The sequence below is a fragment of the Xenopus laevis genome, chromosome 9_10L (genome assembly GCF_017654675.1).
Source record: "Xenopus laevis strain J_2021 chromosome 9_10L, Xenopus_laevis_v10.1, whole genome shotgun sequence".
Classification (NCBI taxonomy): domain Eukaryota; kingdom Metazoa; phylum Chordata; class Amphibia; order Anura; family Pipidae; genus Xenopus; species Xenopus laevis.
In genome coordinates this window covers 68,575,617-68,591,650 of record NC_054387.1, presented here as the reverse complement: position 1 = coordinate 68,591,650, position 16,034 = coordinate 68,575,617, and the positions used below count along the sequence as shown (strand labels likewise).

Here is a 16,034-nt window from a genome sequence, read left to right as displayed (position 1 = left end):
CTTTTTATACCTGTGAGCAACATTCAGGTGTAAAAAGAGTTGGGCTGCAACGTAAGCATAAAGAATGTTCCTGGGTGGAACAAAATAAGGACTGTGATTGGCCCTTTTTCTGCCTTATGTGGACTGGCAGCCTACAGTAGGATCTGTTTGGCAGTACACCTGGGTTTTATTTAACCAAACTTGCCTCCAAACCAGAAATTCAAAAATAAGCACCTGCTTTGAGGCCACTTGGAGCAACATCCAAGGGGTTGGTGAGCAACATGAAGCTCCAGAGCCACTGGTTGGGAAGCACTCAAAGGCTAGAGGAAGGCTAGAGAGCTAGCCGAAACGTTAGCAATTTTTTCACCTTGGATAAGACCTGTGAGTGCATGCCTTATTTGGGACAGTTATCTATTAACTATATATCTATCTATAGTTAATCTATCATTAATCTCTATGTATCTATCTATGTACAGGTATATATCTATGTCTATCTATCTATCTATCTATCTATCTATCTGCCTGTATTTCTGTTACTGTCATCCGTCTCACAAAGAAAATTGGGGAGGAGTGTGAAATTTTTGTTTTGTGGGGCTACTGATAGAAATGTTTCCATTGGAGAACTTAAAACTATATAGGAATATATAGCAGTTAAAGCCTCCCTTATTCTGTAGATTATGATATGACCTAAAATGCCCTTTATATTTTTATTTTAATACAGGTGAAGTATCGCATGGGCGGCCAGGTTGCTAGGACTGACTGTCACATTGATGAAAAGGCTAGGGATATTGAACATGCAAAGAAAGTCTCTCAACAAGTCAGCAAGGTATGTGTGTGATTAGTGCATACTCCATGTCCAGTAATATGTTTATCTAGCAGGGTTACAATAGTCAATAATGAGAGGTGGAAAGTCATAATTGCATTATACTTTTTTGGGCAAGCTTCTGTTTTCCCCAGACACCCACCTCTTTTTGATAAGGCCAACCCGAATCAAGTGTATAAAACAAAATATTCTACTGACTTACTTTTCTTAGGCATATAAACTGCATTTTGATATTTTTTTTCCCCCAGGTTTTATATAAGCAGAATTGGGAAGATACTAAAGAAAAATACCTGCTTCCACCAGATGCCCCAGAACTTGTTCAGGCAGTGAAAAACACAGCACTATTTAGCAAGGTAAATTCTACTTTAGACATGGGAAACCATCGAACTACAAACCACCCCCTGCTGCCTGCAATCATTTTATGTGATAAAATGGCAAGTCATGGCTTTTGCCTATTTATAACTGAAAACCTAATGCTTCCTTGTGGGTTTTGTACCGTTTTTGCTTTTGATGGACATAACAGATCACAGTGTAATTGTGCAACATTTTGAGTGATGCAAGAACTGGCAGCATTTTCTAGAGGTCACTCTTACAGCCAAATGAATGAAGACTTCATTTCACAGCACAGGGTTTGTTTTTGCTCTGTACATGCCAAGATTTTAACTCTGGCACGCAGCATTCTGAGTGAGTCCTAAAAGCAGCAATAGCAGACAGTGATGACATTCAGGGAGAGGATGAAAAATGATTTCAACTGGGTATTTGTGTTCTATTTTTCAACACAGTAATAAAACTGAGAAACAGTATCTAGTAGTGGTAAAAGGAAAGCAACTGGACAGAAACTGTTTCATCACTCGTCTAAGCAGCTTCTTAACTTTAACTGAAAAAGCTGCTTGAAAAAATAACCAATAAAATCCACTTAAAGTGACTAGTGCATTTTTTAGTGCGTTATTTTTTCACACACTGTTTTGTATTACACAATTTTTTTTTTTTACTTATATCGCTTTCATCTAATGTGCACTTGTAGTTTTACTACATCTATATCAGATTTGGGACTCCTGCGCAGAGGGGATGATTTGGGAAGCTGAAATTCGCTAATTGAATATTGGACATTTGATTGTGAAGATCACGTTTTAGCACTGAACATTTGTTTATCTGAAAAGGCTGCTTAGGTGTGTGGTGAAAATTTTTCAAAATCACTCAGCAAGTTCAATTTTTTTCAGAAAATTGATTTAGACTTTTAACTACTAGATATTGTACATCATAAAATGGCTGAATGAAAATCTTTATAGACTTTTAATAACAGATCAGTTCAGATCTGTTTATTAAACTTTAATTTTGGTTTGTTTAGTGCCCACAGGGCATTTAAGGGTAAAGTCTGAGGGTCGATTAAGGTGACATTATGTATCTTGCAAACAATTGCAAGACTGTTATGACCATCTTTTCTTTTCTATAACTATATAACCTTCTTATGAACATAGTTGGGTCCAACCAAATGTTTGATCTAGGGATGCACCAAATCCAGTATTTTGGATTCGGCCAAACCCCTGAATCCGTCGCCAATTATTCTGCCAAATACCGAACTGAATCCGATTCCTAATTTGCATATGCAAATTAGGGGTGGGAAGGGGAAAACATTTTTTACTTCCTTGTTTTGTGATAAAAAGTCACACAATTTCCCTCCCTGTCCCTGTCGGTTCGGCCGGACAGAAGGATTCGGCTGAATCTGAATCCTGCTGAAAAAGGCAGAATCCTGCCTGAATCCCGATCCGAATCCTGGATTCGGTGCATCCCTAATTTAATCACAAAGAGGGACCCGAAGTGTGAGAGACCTCTGATTTAATAAGATACAAATGGTTTTATTTATAAACCATTAAAGTTTGAATCAAGAACTAAATCTTGCTTTGATAAATTTTGGCATTTTTATGAAAATAGAATTGGCTCTTTATAATCATATGCATCAAAAGTGTTAATTGAAACCAAAATAAGCTACTTTTATAGCAGTTTCCATTACAATATGATTGAAAATAGAAATCATTTAAAAATGTGTTGTAATAACTTTAATGTTTATAGCTGAAGGAAAACTAGTGAAACTTGACCAGTTTTCCCATTTTAGCAGGTTAGAAATGGTCCAAAATCACAAATTGCCAGAGGTGATAAAATGCATAGAAACAAAACAACCCTCATCTGTGTCATGAAACACATACAGTGTTTTCTACTTGTGAAAATATATTTGTTTTTTCTTATTAGAAACTGTACACTGCTGACTGGGATGAGGATAAAACATTGTATTTCCCCTACTCTGATAGTCCTGAACTAAGAAGAGTGGCCAAAGCTCAGAAAGCTCTGAGTGATGTGAGTATAATAGGGCTCAGTAGGAAACAGGTCTTCATTTTTGACTTACAAAATGATTGTTGTAGACAAACATACCAATCTAGTTAATTGTGTCTGCAAAGATTTAATGAAGATAAACAAATTGGTTGCACAATTTCTAACATGCCTAAAATGTTTTATTTTCAGATAAACTATAAGAAAGGACATGATGAACAAATGCAACAGTTTAGTTCAGTGGCTGACCGACCTGATATTGAGATGGCAAAGAAGGTGACTCAACAACTGAGTGACGTAAGTTTATATTTTCACTTTTGTTAAAGCCTTGATTCTCTTACTTTGTATTCAGTGTTTCTTTTTTTCTTTTCCCATTCCCATCCAATTCTACCTTTCCTTACTGCTACTCACCTTTTTCTAATTTTTTTCTTATCAACATTCTTCTCCCTCAGTTTCTCCTTCCTAGAACCCCTTTTTTACATCCCTCAGTCCATCTGTTCATTTGTTTGTTGCCCATTCATCTTCCTGTTTCCTGTCCCTCCATATAGACATTCAGTCTACTGTTTCATATTCATATTCAGGCACCACCCATGCACCTTCTTTTCCAACTGTGCAGTCATCCATTTATACATTATTTGTTTTCCCTTCCTTAATTCTATCATCTTGTTTCCAAAATGTACTGTTATATTCCTCCTGCTGATATGTCATGTTTTCACAAATCTTATGACACAGATAAAATATCGTGAGGATTATCAGAAAAAAGTCAAAGGCAAATGGAGCCAGACCCCAGGCTATGAAATTGCAGTTGCAAGAACAAATGCAGATAATCTTAGTGATGTAAGTATATCTACAGGATACAACTAACAAGAGTGCCATGGAAGAGGACTAAGTACATGCTCTAATACTGTTGTGTTTTTATTTATATTCTACACTTTCACCAACATTATATCTGCCTTGCAATATTAATTCAAGACTAAGATCTTAAGCATACATTTAAACAGCTACAACAAAAATGCAGTTAGTTAAAACCTTAAATTTTAACACATAAAAGAATGCAACAGAAAATTTAACTAATTCAAAAAAACACATAAAATAAAAAAAATGAAGACCAATGACACATTGTATAAAAATGCTGTGTTCTTCAGATCCCATGATTTAAAGTTCATTTTCATAACAACACCTTTACCATAAGTTACAGTACAACCTTTGGGATGTATATAGTCCATACTGTGCACAGAAAGCCACAACGACATATTGATTTAATTTTGCTCTGAGAGAGGCTTTAAACATTCTTATTCTGATATTTATTCCTTTGCCAACAGAGGAAATACCAAGAAGATTTTGAGAATACAAAAGACCAAATTTACTTCATGCAAACAGAAACTCCGGAATACAAAGTCAATAAAAAAGCTGGGCTCAGTGCCAGCACGGTAAGGGGTCTTATTAGATTTATGTTCTTGAAACCATCAAAACTCATAATTCATGTTGAATAAAGCTCTAGAACAAACATTTTATAGATGAAAAGATCAATTGGGGATGAGCCATGACTTAGGGTTCTTATAAAAAGCAACAAGGGGTTTTCCAATTTCTGTGAAAGGGTTCCTCACAACCTCCTTTACTCCCAAAGATTCTTCTAGTATGGAATCCATTATGATAATTATAGTAATTAATTATAGTAATACTTAGAGTAATAATTTGTTCTTTCAGGACATCATATACAACTGCAAATTGGATGGGTAGCCTTAAATACATTTTTTTTTAAAAAAAGTTATTTTTCTATTGTTTTTGCCTATTTGCAGGTACAATACAAAGCTGATTATGAGAAATCCAAGGGACCCACAGGTTACCATACTCTTCCTGCTACGGAAAATCCACTGCTTAGGCAACTAAGATTGGCAGGCAATTCCCTAAGTGATGTGAGTTATAAGGACTTGGCTTGTATTTTTAACTCTCAGTGGTGAAAGATTACTGCTGTTATTTGATAACCTCCCTTAATTATGAGTATTCTGTTCTCTTATCTACTGTATGTTCTCTGTCGCTCACTTTTCCTACCAACTATTTGTTATCTTTTCTTCTTCATTTCAATTTACAATTTGTTTTGTGAATATGAGCTAGAGAATCATGGAACCTACTGCCAGCCTGGACCTGGCATCAATTGCAACGTTCCCCAGAGGGTTGCATGCATGGGACACTAAAGCTGTTACTGACGCAATGCTTATTGTTGCATTGAAAGCAGCACTATCCCAACCCTGAAACTATGTGCGTCAACTTGTGTGTGATAAAGAAAAAACAGGAGCTAATATAGGCCAATATTGGCCCATCACCCACAAGCTGCAGTTGATGCTACTTAGAGGTGGCTGCATTTAACACGGAATTCTGGAGGGGAAAGGCTGTATTGTGGGTAAGAATCTAAGATCAGAATTTAAAGTGCCTCTTATTTATTCTCTTTCCAGAAATTATATAAGAACTTATATGAAAAAGCAAAGGGAACTAGTATTAACTACTGTGACACACCTAAGTTTAAACTTGACAACACTCTCAAAAGATTCAGTGATGTAAGTATTTATTTTGCCCCACAACAAAAACAGTTTTTTTTTTTGTAAATCAAAACGACATGTACAGGTGTGGGATCAGTTATCCTTAAACTCATTATCCGGAAAGCTCCTAGTTAGGGAAAGGCCACCTCCCATAGACTCCATTTATCCAAATAATCCACATTTTTAATAATGATTTCCTTTTTCATTGTAATAACAACACATTACCTTGTACTTGATCCAAACTAAGATATAATGAATCCTTATTGGCAGCAAAACCACTCTATTGGGGTTATTTCATGTTTAAATGATTTTCTAGTAGACTTAAGGCATGAAGATCCAAATTGCAGAAAAATCTGTTATATGGGAAGAACCCAGGTCCCCAGCATTCTGAATAACTGGTGCCATCCCTGTACTAGAATTCCCATTGCATTCAAAATGCAAGCTATAAACTTTTGTATCAATTTTGTAAAGCAAATGTAATAGTACTATCATTGCAAAATAGACTCTTGAGCAGTTGAAAACAGCCCACTTGGCTTGTTAAGCAGCAGCATGTTTCTAGTTAGCTTGCTGTACAGAAAGATATTTATTCTCTGCCTGTCCCTAGTTCTTCCTTCTGCTAAGACAACACACATCCCCTAGTGGCCACACTTTTGTACTGCTCTTCTATAGCTGTGCAATAAATATAATTTACATTTCACCAAATGATGATGATTGTATTTAAAATAATTCACTTCTCTTTGATCATCAACAAGAATGAACTGTATAGTAGAATATTCAGCCCTGGATTCATTCTGTGCGTGCGAAACACATATAAATATATTTTAAACACATATAAATATGTTTATTAATCTCTATTCATTTCAGCTCAAATACAAAGACCACTACCAAAAGAATATTGTGGGACACTATATTGGCAGCTATGAAGATCCATACATGCGACACTGTGCCAAAGTATCAAATATAAGAAGTGATGTAAGTAAAAAGCCATGTCAGTTTTCTAACAATGCCAAAATGGATGAAAGACATCTAAAAGAGCTATTTTCTGCCTTTACTAGAAAAATTATAAAGCTGATTATGAAGAGGAGAAGACAAACTGCTACTTTCCACAGACAGTTACTCAGGAGTATGAAGCTACTAAGAAATTAAATCAATTCAAAGATGTAAGCACCGTAAAACTCTTTTTTCACATATGTACAGTTGTCTATAATTATTATTGAATATTCTGTGCAGTATGGTGAACAGCCTGAGAATTCTCTGAGCTCAATCCTGATTTGCATGTTAACAATTACACTTATTTTTAATAATTAAATTGATACGAATTGCTTCACATTTGAAGTGTGTTCATTTTATATAAAGAAGTATGCTGTAGACTTATTAATCTCTTTATTTTTTCTGGTTATATGCCTTACTTTGTTATGTAAATTCTATCTGCTGATTGGCTACTGTGGGGTGATAGCGTTATCGCCCTAACTGTATGTAGACAGCACAGTTCAAAATTGGTAAGTGAAAACAAAGTGTATGATTGCCACCAAATAAATATCACCTCATTATGAGCAATCTCAAGTAATGGTGTCAAAGGTTTTATTATACTCTCCTGTCCCATGAATTTAAGATCCTCTTAGGTGGATACTGAGCCTTGGTAAGGGCTTGTGTGGGAGGCAAGTATTTTACGTTTAAATTCCAGTGCTTCTTATATTACTATAAGAATCGATGTCCTGCAAGTATCATTGGAATGCTGAATATAGTTACATTGTATTCACTTGGCATTTGTTATACAGGTTATATTGGCCAAGCTAGAGACTAGTTACAACACTTACAGGGGAATGTAATAAAAGTCGCAAAGAGAAAAACAATTCGCACCAATAAGACTAAAAATTCACATCTCGCAATGTAATATTGTTCCTTAAACTGTTATTGAATTGCGAATTTTAATTGCGCATTGCGAATTTTAATTGCGCACTCATAAGAAGTGCTTGAAGGTGTCGTAATCTTTTGGAGCAAACATAACGACTTTTTCAGTAAGAAGTTTTATTACATTGACTGCGCATTGGCGCAAACTATAAAATTCGCAAACGGTCTTTCACTGTCGGAAGTGGTCGCTAAACAGTTTCCGGGTTCACAAAAGCGATATTAAATTCGCACAAAGCAAAATTTGTTCGCACAAAGGCATAACTTTTCGCATTGCGAATAGTTTTTCCGTTAGCGATTTTTATTACATTCCCCCGTTAGAACCCAAACCAGTTCAGCTTGTGGGGGATGCTACATGGGGAATGCTAAATGCAACCTATTCATGAATATACTGTACTCAAAATTGTGTGTATGTGAAGAATACAAATGTCCCTTTCATTTGAAATTTTCAATGTGTGTCGTCTATTAGTATTAAGTACACTGAATCCTGTTTTCTATTTCTTTAGTATGTCTACAAACAACATCCAGATCAAATTAAGTTTACTCAAGTGGCTGATTCTCCTGGGATTATCCAAGCACAAATAAACGCCAAGCAGCTAAGTGATGTGAGTACTAAGTGTGCAAAATCATTTCATTTTGGTCACATTCAACACTAATTAGCCCACCCACATTTCATTCAACCTTTATTCTTTACTCTAAATTCTCCAGCTAGTGGTGTGTAGATTTGTAAAGCTTAGAAATTGCCTTGGTGAAGTTTTTAATCACTGAGGAAGGAATTGCCAATCATTAGAATGAGAAGATGGCATGACATCCATATTGGCCTCAAGATGGCAGCCATTCTTATACTTATGAAAAGTAGCCTTCATTTTACGTCATATAAATTGTATAAGAAGGGGTATAATGTAAAGGTATAATTGCTTAGCCAAATACCTTCCAGATGAGCAATCTTTAGCTGGATAGTTCAACTTGAGTTTAAAATGTTCAGAACCTTTAAGTTGAATTGTCATGGAATTAGGTCCAAAAGGCAAAGATGGAAGTTTTAACTTCTGTCATTTTTTTTATAAATCACATTGGTCACATGCCATGACCATATCAAGCACATAACTCTTACCTGACATCTATTATAGTCAGAAAAATTAGAAGTGGGAGTATTAAAACCACAAAGATTTTACCATGACTTCATTATTATTCTATTACTCAAATTTCTTTGTTTTAATTTCTTTTAGATAAATTATAAACATAAGTATGAGAAAGAAAAGTTCAAGTGCTCTATTCCTGAGGATTCTCCCTTTATACTCCAGTCCAGGCTTAATGCATATAACCTTAGTGATGTAAGTATGATTTTTCTTTATTTACTTAATTCCTGTTAAGCATGGAACATGGCAATATCGTGATTTTATTATTTTAATGACACTGATGGCTAAAAAAACATATTGTTTTTAATGTCATTGGTAAGCCCTCGTTTTCTACCTCAATTGTTCTAAGGTTATTATTACTAATATTAATTTTCCGCAAAGTATTATTTGCATAACAAATCTAACTAACCTCACTTTATGTTTCATATTCGTAATGTGTGTTAGAAAAAAAACATGAAACAGGGGAGATGTGAGCCATCTGAAACAGACAGATAGGATTGACATCCCTAGCTTACATTAAAGTGATACTGACACTAAAATTTTTCTTTTCAAAATATTAATCTACATTAAAAGGTACCTATAGGTCACGCTGATCGTTTTTTGCTGATAGTTCTGCTTTTGTAAGTTATTATTACTTAAAGTTCATACACCTGATTGTTTTGCCAACCTGACTGTTCCATCTAAGGGGCATATTTATTAAATTGTGAAGTAAGAGATCGCCACAGTCCTCCAGAGTGAAATTCCGCCACTCTCCATTCATTTCTATGGGATTTTTAAAAGAGTATTTATCAATAGGTAAAAGTTAAAGTTCACCCTTTGATATATATGCCTTTCAACTTCCCAAAGAAATGAATGGAGAGTGGCGGAATTTCACTCTAGCGGACTGGGCAATCTCTAACTTCACTCTATGATAAATATGCCCCCAAGTCTGTCAATTAGAGTTTGTAATGCTAACCGACTACTGCTGCACAAATATGGCAGCCCCCTCATAGAGGAACATGGGGGTAAGAAAGGTAATGTAAAAGCATCAGGCATATACATTTATGGCAAAATCATAAATAGCATTCAAAAATAATGTGATGGATATAAAAAAAGGTTATTTTCTGATGTCAGTATCTCTTTAACACTTATAAACATAAATATTATCATGCCTTGGTTATAATTATTAACTAATTTGTATTCCAACAGAAATGGTACAAATACGACTGGAATAGAGCCAAAGCAAAAAAATTTGACATTAAAATAGATGCAATTCCACTTGTGGCCGCGAAAGCCAACAGGAGAAAAGCCAGTGATGTAAGTAACAAAAGGTCTCCATTTCTATTCCTGCCAGCACCATTTTATCAATGGAAATACTTACCTACAGTGTCTCTGCTTGATTTACAGGTAGAATATAAAAAAGATTATGAAAAGAATAAAGGAAAGATGGTTGGTGCTCTTAGCATCCAGGATGATCCCAAGATGTTGCTTGCTGCACAATCATCTCGTAATCGAAGTGATGTAAGTTTCTCTGTTTCTCTATATCACATTGTATTGTGAAGCAGAATAAAGCAGGAGTCAGATAGGATTAAACAAGTATGATAGCTGTTATCAGGAAACCGGTTATGTTTTTTTTTTAGAAGAAACACATAGAAAGACACCTAAGGATACAGGTATTCTGAATGATAAAGTCCATTCTATTTTTTTATTTTTTTTTACTTAGTCATTCAGATTCATGTAGTTAAGGTTAAACAATTGTCTTAAAACTCTCCAACATCTTTGAATGGGTGTGGGGTCAGCAGGCAAAACAAACTCCATTGACTACTAATTAAACCAGAAAGCTATGGTCTAAAGCTAAAAACGAAGTGCTTTTTACCAATCAAATGAGTCATTTGCTTTAAAGGTGATCAGCAGTACAAATGGGAGCTTCTTATCTCTTCATTGACAAGCTATGGACAATGAAAGATTTTCCTAGTAATATACACACGTTCTAGATACCATGAAAGTTCCCCATATCTATGGCTCTACTCTAAGGGGCAGATTTATCAAAATGTAAGATTAGAGTTTACTCACCCACTTTCTATTCATTCATAAGGGGTATTTATTAGTGACGGGCAAATTTGGGGCGTTTGGCTTCGCTGAAAAATTTGCAAAACTACGCCAGCATCTAGTTTTTGACGCTGGCATCCGTTTTTCGCTGCCCGAATTTTCGCTTCAGTTTTGTAAATTTATTTGCCGGCGGGGATAAATTCGCCCATCACTAATATTTATCAAATGATGAACTCATTGGTAAATTGATAAATACACTTTTAAAAATTCCATAGGAATGAATAGATAGGGGGTGAGTTTATCTGTGGTAAACTCTAATCTCACATTTTGATAAATCTGCCCCTAAGTCTAAATCCATATATACTTATTTGATTGGCTGAATGAGAATTCAGTATTTTTTAGCTGACCATAGATGCAAATCTGACAAATGGGTCACTACTATCTGTCAGGCATAATTTTCGTACAATTGCTATCTGTCAGTTAATGGTCAGAGCATCGTGTGATTTGTTCTCTTTACTACTTCATATTAATTCAAATGGTTAGTTGCAGGTTGAAAGATTTGATAGTTCGTCCGACATATGGTAATAATCTGCACGTCTATGGCCAGGTTTAGACTTATGAATTATAAGCATATTTGAACATTATCAAAAGGTTTCTTAATTTTTACCAGTTAAAAGTTTTAAAGTTTGTGGTATAGAAGAAAGCAATGTTCAGCCTATTGTAGATATCCCACTTTCTTTTTATAGCCATTTCACTTCTAAAACCTTACACATCTTGATTTTATATACCTGTACAACCCAATCCCATTATGAAAAATAAAGGCAATTTTATTATTGTTATTGTTCCACTAACTTGATCAGGTAGTATTTTACAAAAACGTGTACATGTATTAATGTTGGACAGGTTTAATGAATTACTTAACAAAACAACAGCACAACCTATTCATTATTAAAATGCATACTTATTAATTAACTAGTGTATAATACCAGCCTTCTGTTTCAACCCTGTTTGTTCTCATAAATTTTCTATGCTTATTCTGGAGTACAGTATGTTCTGACATATCAATATTCTTTTTTTGTTTGTTTTGTTTTTAGATTTTATATAAAAAGGATTATGAAAATACAAAGACCAAATATTCCGCACCTTTAGATATGATCCTTGTTCAGTTGGCCAAGAAAGCGCAGTCCATCGCCAGCAATTTGGATTATAAACACTTGATTCATTCGTACTTTTACCCTCCTGATAGTGTGAACCTTTCCTTAGCAAAGAAGGCCTATACTCTGCAGAGCGATGTACGTATGCTGTTAGAGTGCTAAACCTATAAATATGATTATGCAACAGAAACAAATTTGGACAAACTTTGTGCTAAGGATTAAAGACAGTGATAGAAGTCAAGCATGCAAAACATATCACAGGAAACATTGGCAGAGTGATAGTAGTTTTTAACAACTGTTTCCAAACATATGGAATGTAAAGTGCGGCTGAAGGTGACACCACGCTTTCCATGAGATCCATTTGTTTGGCTTATTGGCTGTGCAATGTGGCCTCTCACTTCTGTTGTCAAACAGTCTAATACAGGGCAGATTGACCTGATGTTTTTGTGTGCAAATGGCACTTACTTCAAGAGGACAGTATCCGCAATATTACACTGTCACTAGTAAATGTTCTTTTGAAAAATATCAGTATATCTATGAGTGTATACTTTTCTCATAGTTACAAGTTGAGTGTTTTGATCATTGTCATTGCCTAAAAGCAGTAATAGTTCTTCCAAATAATGTATACATATAGTTGTTGCCTTTGTACTATACATTGTGTTTTTACATTTTTACCTATTTAATGTCTGATCTATATTCTCCTAAATAAATATTGAAAAGTTCTATTCAACAATTTTTAGAAATTGCAGGACCACAAGGCCTTCAAGCAATTGCAATTGCAAATGATCAAAGAAAATTGAGATTAGAACCAGTCTCATAACTAAAATGAGTTGTTATGCCATAGACTTAGTTAATGATTATTATTGCAAACTTTTGATTCAGTTATTCTGTAGATAACCAGCCTAACTCAGCTGTGATGCTACCTGTAAAAGAAATAAATCAATACGCATTGTATCTTTCAGGTCGACTACAAATCTGATTATAACAACTGGGTTAAAGGTTGCGGTTGGGTGCCATACGGATCCATGGATGCAGAAAAGGCCAAAAAAGCTTCACAGATCCTTAGTGAGGTAATGACCCCAGGTAACATTGTATCATGTAATAAAGAATAACTATGGTCTTATAAAGCACCAACAACTATGCAAAGTGCTATACAATGCCCATGAGCCAATGTCTAAAGTATTTTTATAGAAAAACTCTACTGACCACTTGCTAATATTTTTTAACTGCAGAATTATTATGGTTATAGCAATGGATTTTGATTATAACATTACCATTCTTTTTGCCAAAAATTCGCTGCCGGCAAATGTCACAGACGGGCATTAAAGTCTATGGGCGTCAAAAAACTTTTGTCGTGCGGCAAAATTTTTTGACGTGCATCTTTTTTTTTTGACGCACAACGCCATACAATCTATGGGCGTCATTTTTTCAGAGAAACATGGCGAAAAAATTCGCCCATCCCTATTACCTATCCATGAGGATCTCTATCGTGCAAAATCTCATGCATAATGAGATTGTGTAGTCATTCATAGTCTTTAGTTATTTTACACTAGTCTCTCCTTCTTTTCTCCATAAACAAATCAAAATGTGAATCCATTCCTATATCCTTTATATTGTTCCTTACTCATACACCTATCAATCCTTATTTGTGTTTATGCAGTTTATTAAATCCTATTAACTTCACCCCATGTCTTCTTCCTGATTATTGGTAATGCCTCTAAGTTACCATCATTCCCAATAATAGGAGACCTCTACCTTGAACATCTCCTGTTCAGTATCTTGAGCCTCATTTATAGTCTCTTATGTTCCACTAATCTCTCCTCCTTTATTTCCGTAACTATTTTCTTCATTTGCAAACTTGAATCTAACCTTCTATCCATTATATTGTTCCTCACATACACCTATGGACTCTTCTTAGTACAATATCTACACAAAGAGGTTTATAAAACCATCTACACTTGACCCCTTGCCTCCAAATTAGCATAATTGCCAGTTTATTCAGCAGTTATAATGTTTTTATTTTGTTCTAACAGAAGAAATATCGTCAGCACCCTGATACTATTAAGTTTACCTCAATAGAAGATGATCCAGTTATGGTCCAGTCAAAACTTACCCAGAAGCTGAGAAGTGATGTAAGTTTTTTCTTCTCAAATATAATTTTCTTTGTAAGCAATGCTAACAGAAGAAATAGTTTTTCACGAATCGTTTAAAAAATTATAGAACTTTACTTATACCACTTCTATGTACTGTTTTTTTCCCCCAGATACTTTATAAATCTGAAGGAGAGAAAGTAATTCACAAGTATTCTCTACCAGCAGATGTTCCAGGATTTATTCAAGCACGAGTTAATGCCTACAATTTAAGTGATGTAAGAATTTATCTTTATGAAATCTCACATTTATAGCATTAATTATTACTCACTAGCTCTAAGTCAACTATATCTTTTCCTGCTTCTTAGAACTACTATAAAAAAGGACTGGAAAAACTGAAGGGATATGACATCAAGCCTGACTCTATCTCAGTAAAAGCTGCCAAAGCTGCCCGTCATGCTGCTAGTGATGTAAGTAGATGGCTACCAAAATTTTATATATACATATTTTTAGCCATAAAACCATTTAATCAACCATATTGTAATTTGCTTCTATGTGAATGTCAGTGTAAATTAATAGCTGTTTAAAATAAATACCATAATAATGTGTACAAAACATCCTTGTAATTCTTTCTAGAGACCTAATAAAGATAGCTATAGTTCATTTCTTTCGATTTCTTGCTATAGAAGTATATATATATTTAGAAAAACACATAAGACGTTTAATATTGAGCCCGAATTAACAGTTGTTCTGCTCTCTGGTGCCAACCGCTCCAATGATGGAAACAGCAGAAAGTTAGAAGGAACCATAGATGTTTTCTACAGAGCCTCTTTACTTCCTGCTGTTACCATCATTAGGGTGGTTGCCAACAATGAGCAGAACAAAAGAAAGATGGCCATGTATGTGTATGGCCCATTATCTGGTACATGTCCATTTGACCCGTGGGCTAACTAGTTAGACACTGTATGGATCAGGTTGTGTATGGATCACCTTTACAACTGATAGTAACGTTTATCATATTTATTTATGTGTATATCTCAGAATAGATATGTTATATTTTCTGATTGGTAATTATGAAATTAATTGCTGTTTTGTTGCAATTAGGAAGGGTAGCAATTTTTATGAAATGTGTTCCAGTATGTAGTTTCATCAGAAATCCTTCAGAACCCTATTACAAATAATACTGATGATTTGCCATTTCTCAATGCATTCAACTACTAGGTATTAATAATAATAATAATAATCATAATAAACATAATTATCATCAACAAATCATCATATTTAAAACATATTTACATACTGTGTCTACAAAAAATAAATTGCTATATACTGACAAGACAATGCCTCGTATGTAGAAATCAAAATATTTTTTTATTAAATGTTATTATTCAGGAATCAGGACATAACACTTTCTAAACATCTGCTTTTGTTTATTACAGGTGCAGTATAAGAAAGCTTATGAGAAGCAGAAAGGCAAACTTGTTGGTTTCCGTAGTTTACAAGATGACCCTAAGCTGGTCCATTATATGCATGTTGCTAAAATGCAGTCTGAAAGGGAATATAAGAAGGACTATGAAAAGGCAAAGACCAAATACAACACTCCATTAGATATGGTCAATGTTGTAGCTGCCAAGAAGGCACAAGACATTGCCAGTGGTATTCATTATAAGCAGTTAATCCATCACTATACCTACCTCCCAGATGCAATGAATGTTGAACTGTCAAAGAAGATGATGGAGATTCAAAGCGATGTAAGTGAGACACACCTCAGTAAATCAAATTCAATGTGGTTGTGTGAATACCTTTTTTCACTACTGTGTTATGTTTTCATAGAATCTCTACAAAGCAGACATGAACAACTGGATGAAAGGAATTGGTTGGATCCCAATTGGATCTCTGGATGTTGAGAAAGTCAAAAGGGCAGGAGCAGCTTTGAATGAAAAGAAATATCGTCAACACCCCGATACAATTAAGTTTACAAGTGTTGTTGATTCTCCAGTTATGGTCCAGGCTAAAACCAACGCTCTTCAACTCAGTGATGTAAGAAATAGGAG

At 34.8% G+C, this 16,034-nt stretch overlaps 1 protein-coding gene across 18 annotated transcripts in view; it reads left to right on the top strand.

Moving 5' to 3' along the window:
- neb.L (nebulin L homeolog) overlaps positions 1-16,034 on the top strand; it is a 130,191-nt gene that overhangs the window by 23,078 nt on the left and 91,079 nt on the right. For 17 of the 18 annotated variants that reach the window (XM_041576139.1, XM_041576141.1, XM_041576152.1 and 14 more), the window contains 21 exons: positions 701-805; positions 1,051-1,155; positions 3,050-3,154; positions 3,320-3,424; positions 3,860-3,964; positions 4,450-4,557; positions 4,927-5,043; positions 5,581-5,682; positions 6,529-6,636; positions 6,720-6,824; positions 8,079-8,177; positions 8,799-8,903; positions 9,897-10,004; positions 10,095-10,208; positions 11,831-12,028; positions 12,853-12,960; positions 13,924-14,022; positions 14,154-14,258; positions 14,349-14,450; positions 15,420-15,731; positions 15,814-16,020. In XM_041576139.1, the coding sequence (XP_041432073.1) occupies positions 701-805; positions 1,051-1,155; positions 3,050-3,154; positions 3,320-3,424; positions 3,860-3,964; positions 4,450-4,557; positions 4,927-5,043; positions 5,581-5,682; positions 6,529-6,636; positions 6,720-6,824; positions 8,079-8,177; positions 8,799-8,903; positions 9,897-10,004; positions 10,095-10,208; positions 11,831-12,028; positions 12,853-12,960; positions 13,924-14,022; positions 14,154-14,258; positions 14,349-14,450; positions 15,420-15,731; positions 15,814-16,020 (2,622 nt within the window). The remainder of the gene's footprint in view (positions 1-700; positions 806-1,050; positions 1,156-3,049; positions 3,155-3,319; positions 3,425-3,859; positions 3,965-4,449; positions 4,558-4,926; positions 5,044-5,580; positions 5,683-6,528; positions 6,637-6,719; positions 6,825-8,078; positions 8,178-8,798; positions 8,904-9,896; positions 10,005-10,094; positions 10,209-11,830; positions 12,029-12,852; positions 12,961-13,923; positions 14,023-14,153; positions 14,259-14,348; positions 14,451-15,419; positions 15,732-15,813; positions 16,021-16,034) is intronic. The other variant, XM_041576153.1, reaches the window with a different exon arrangement.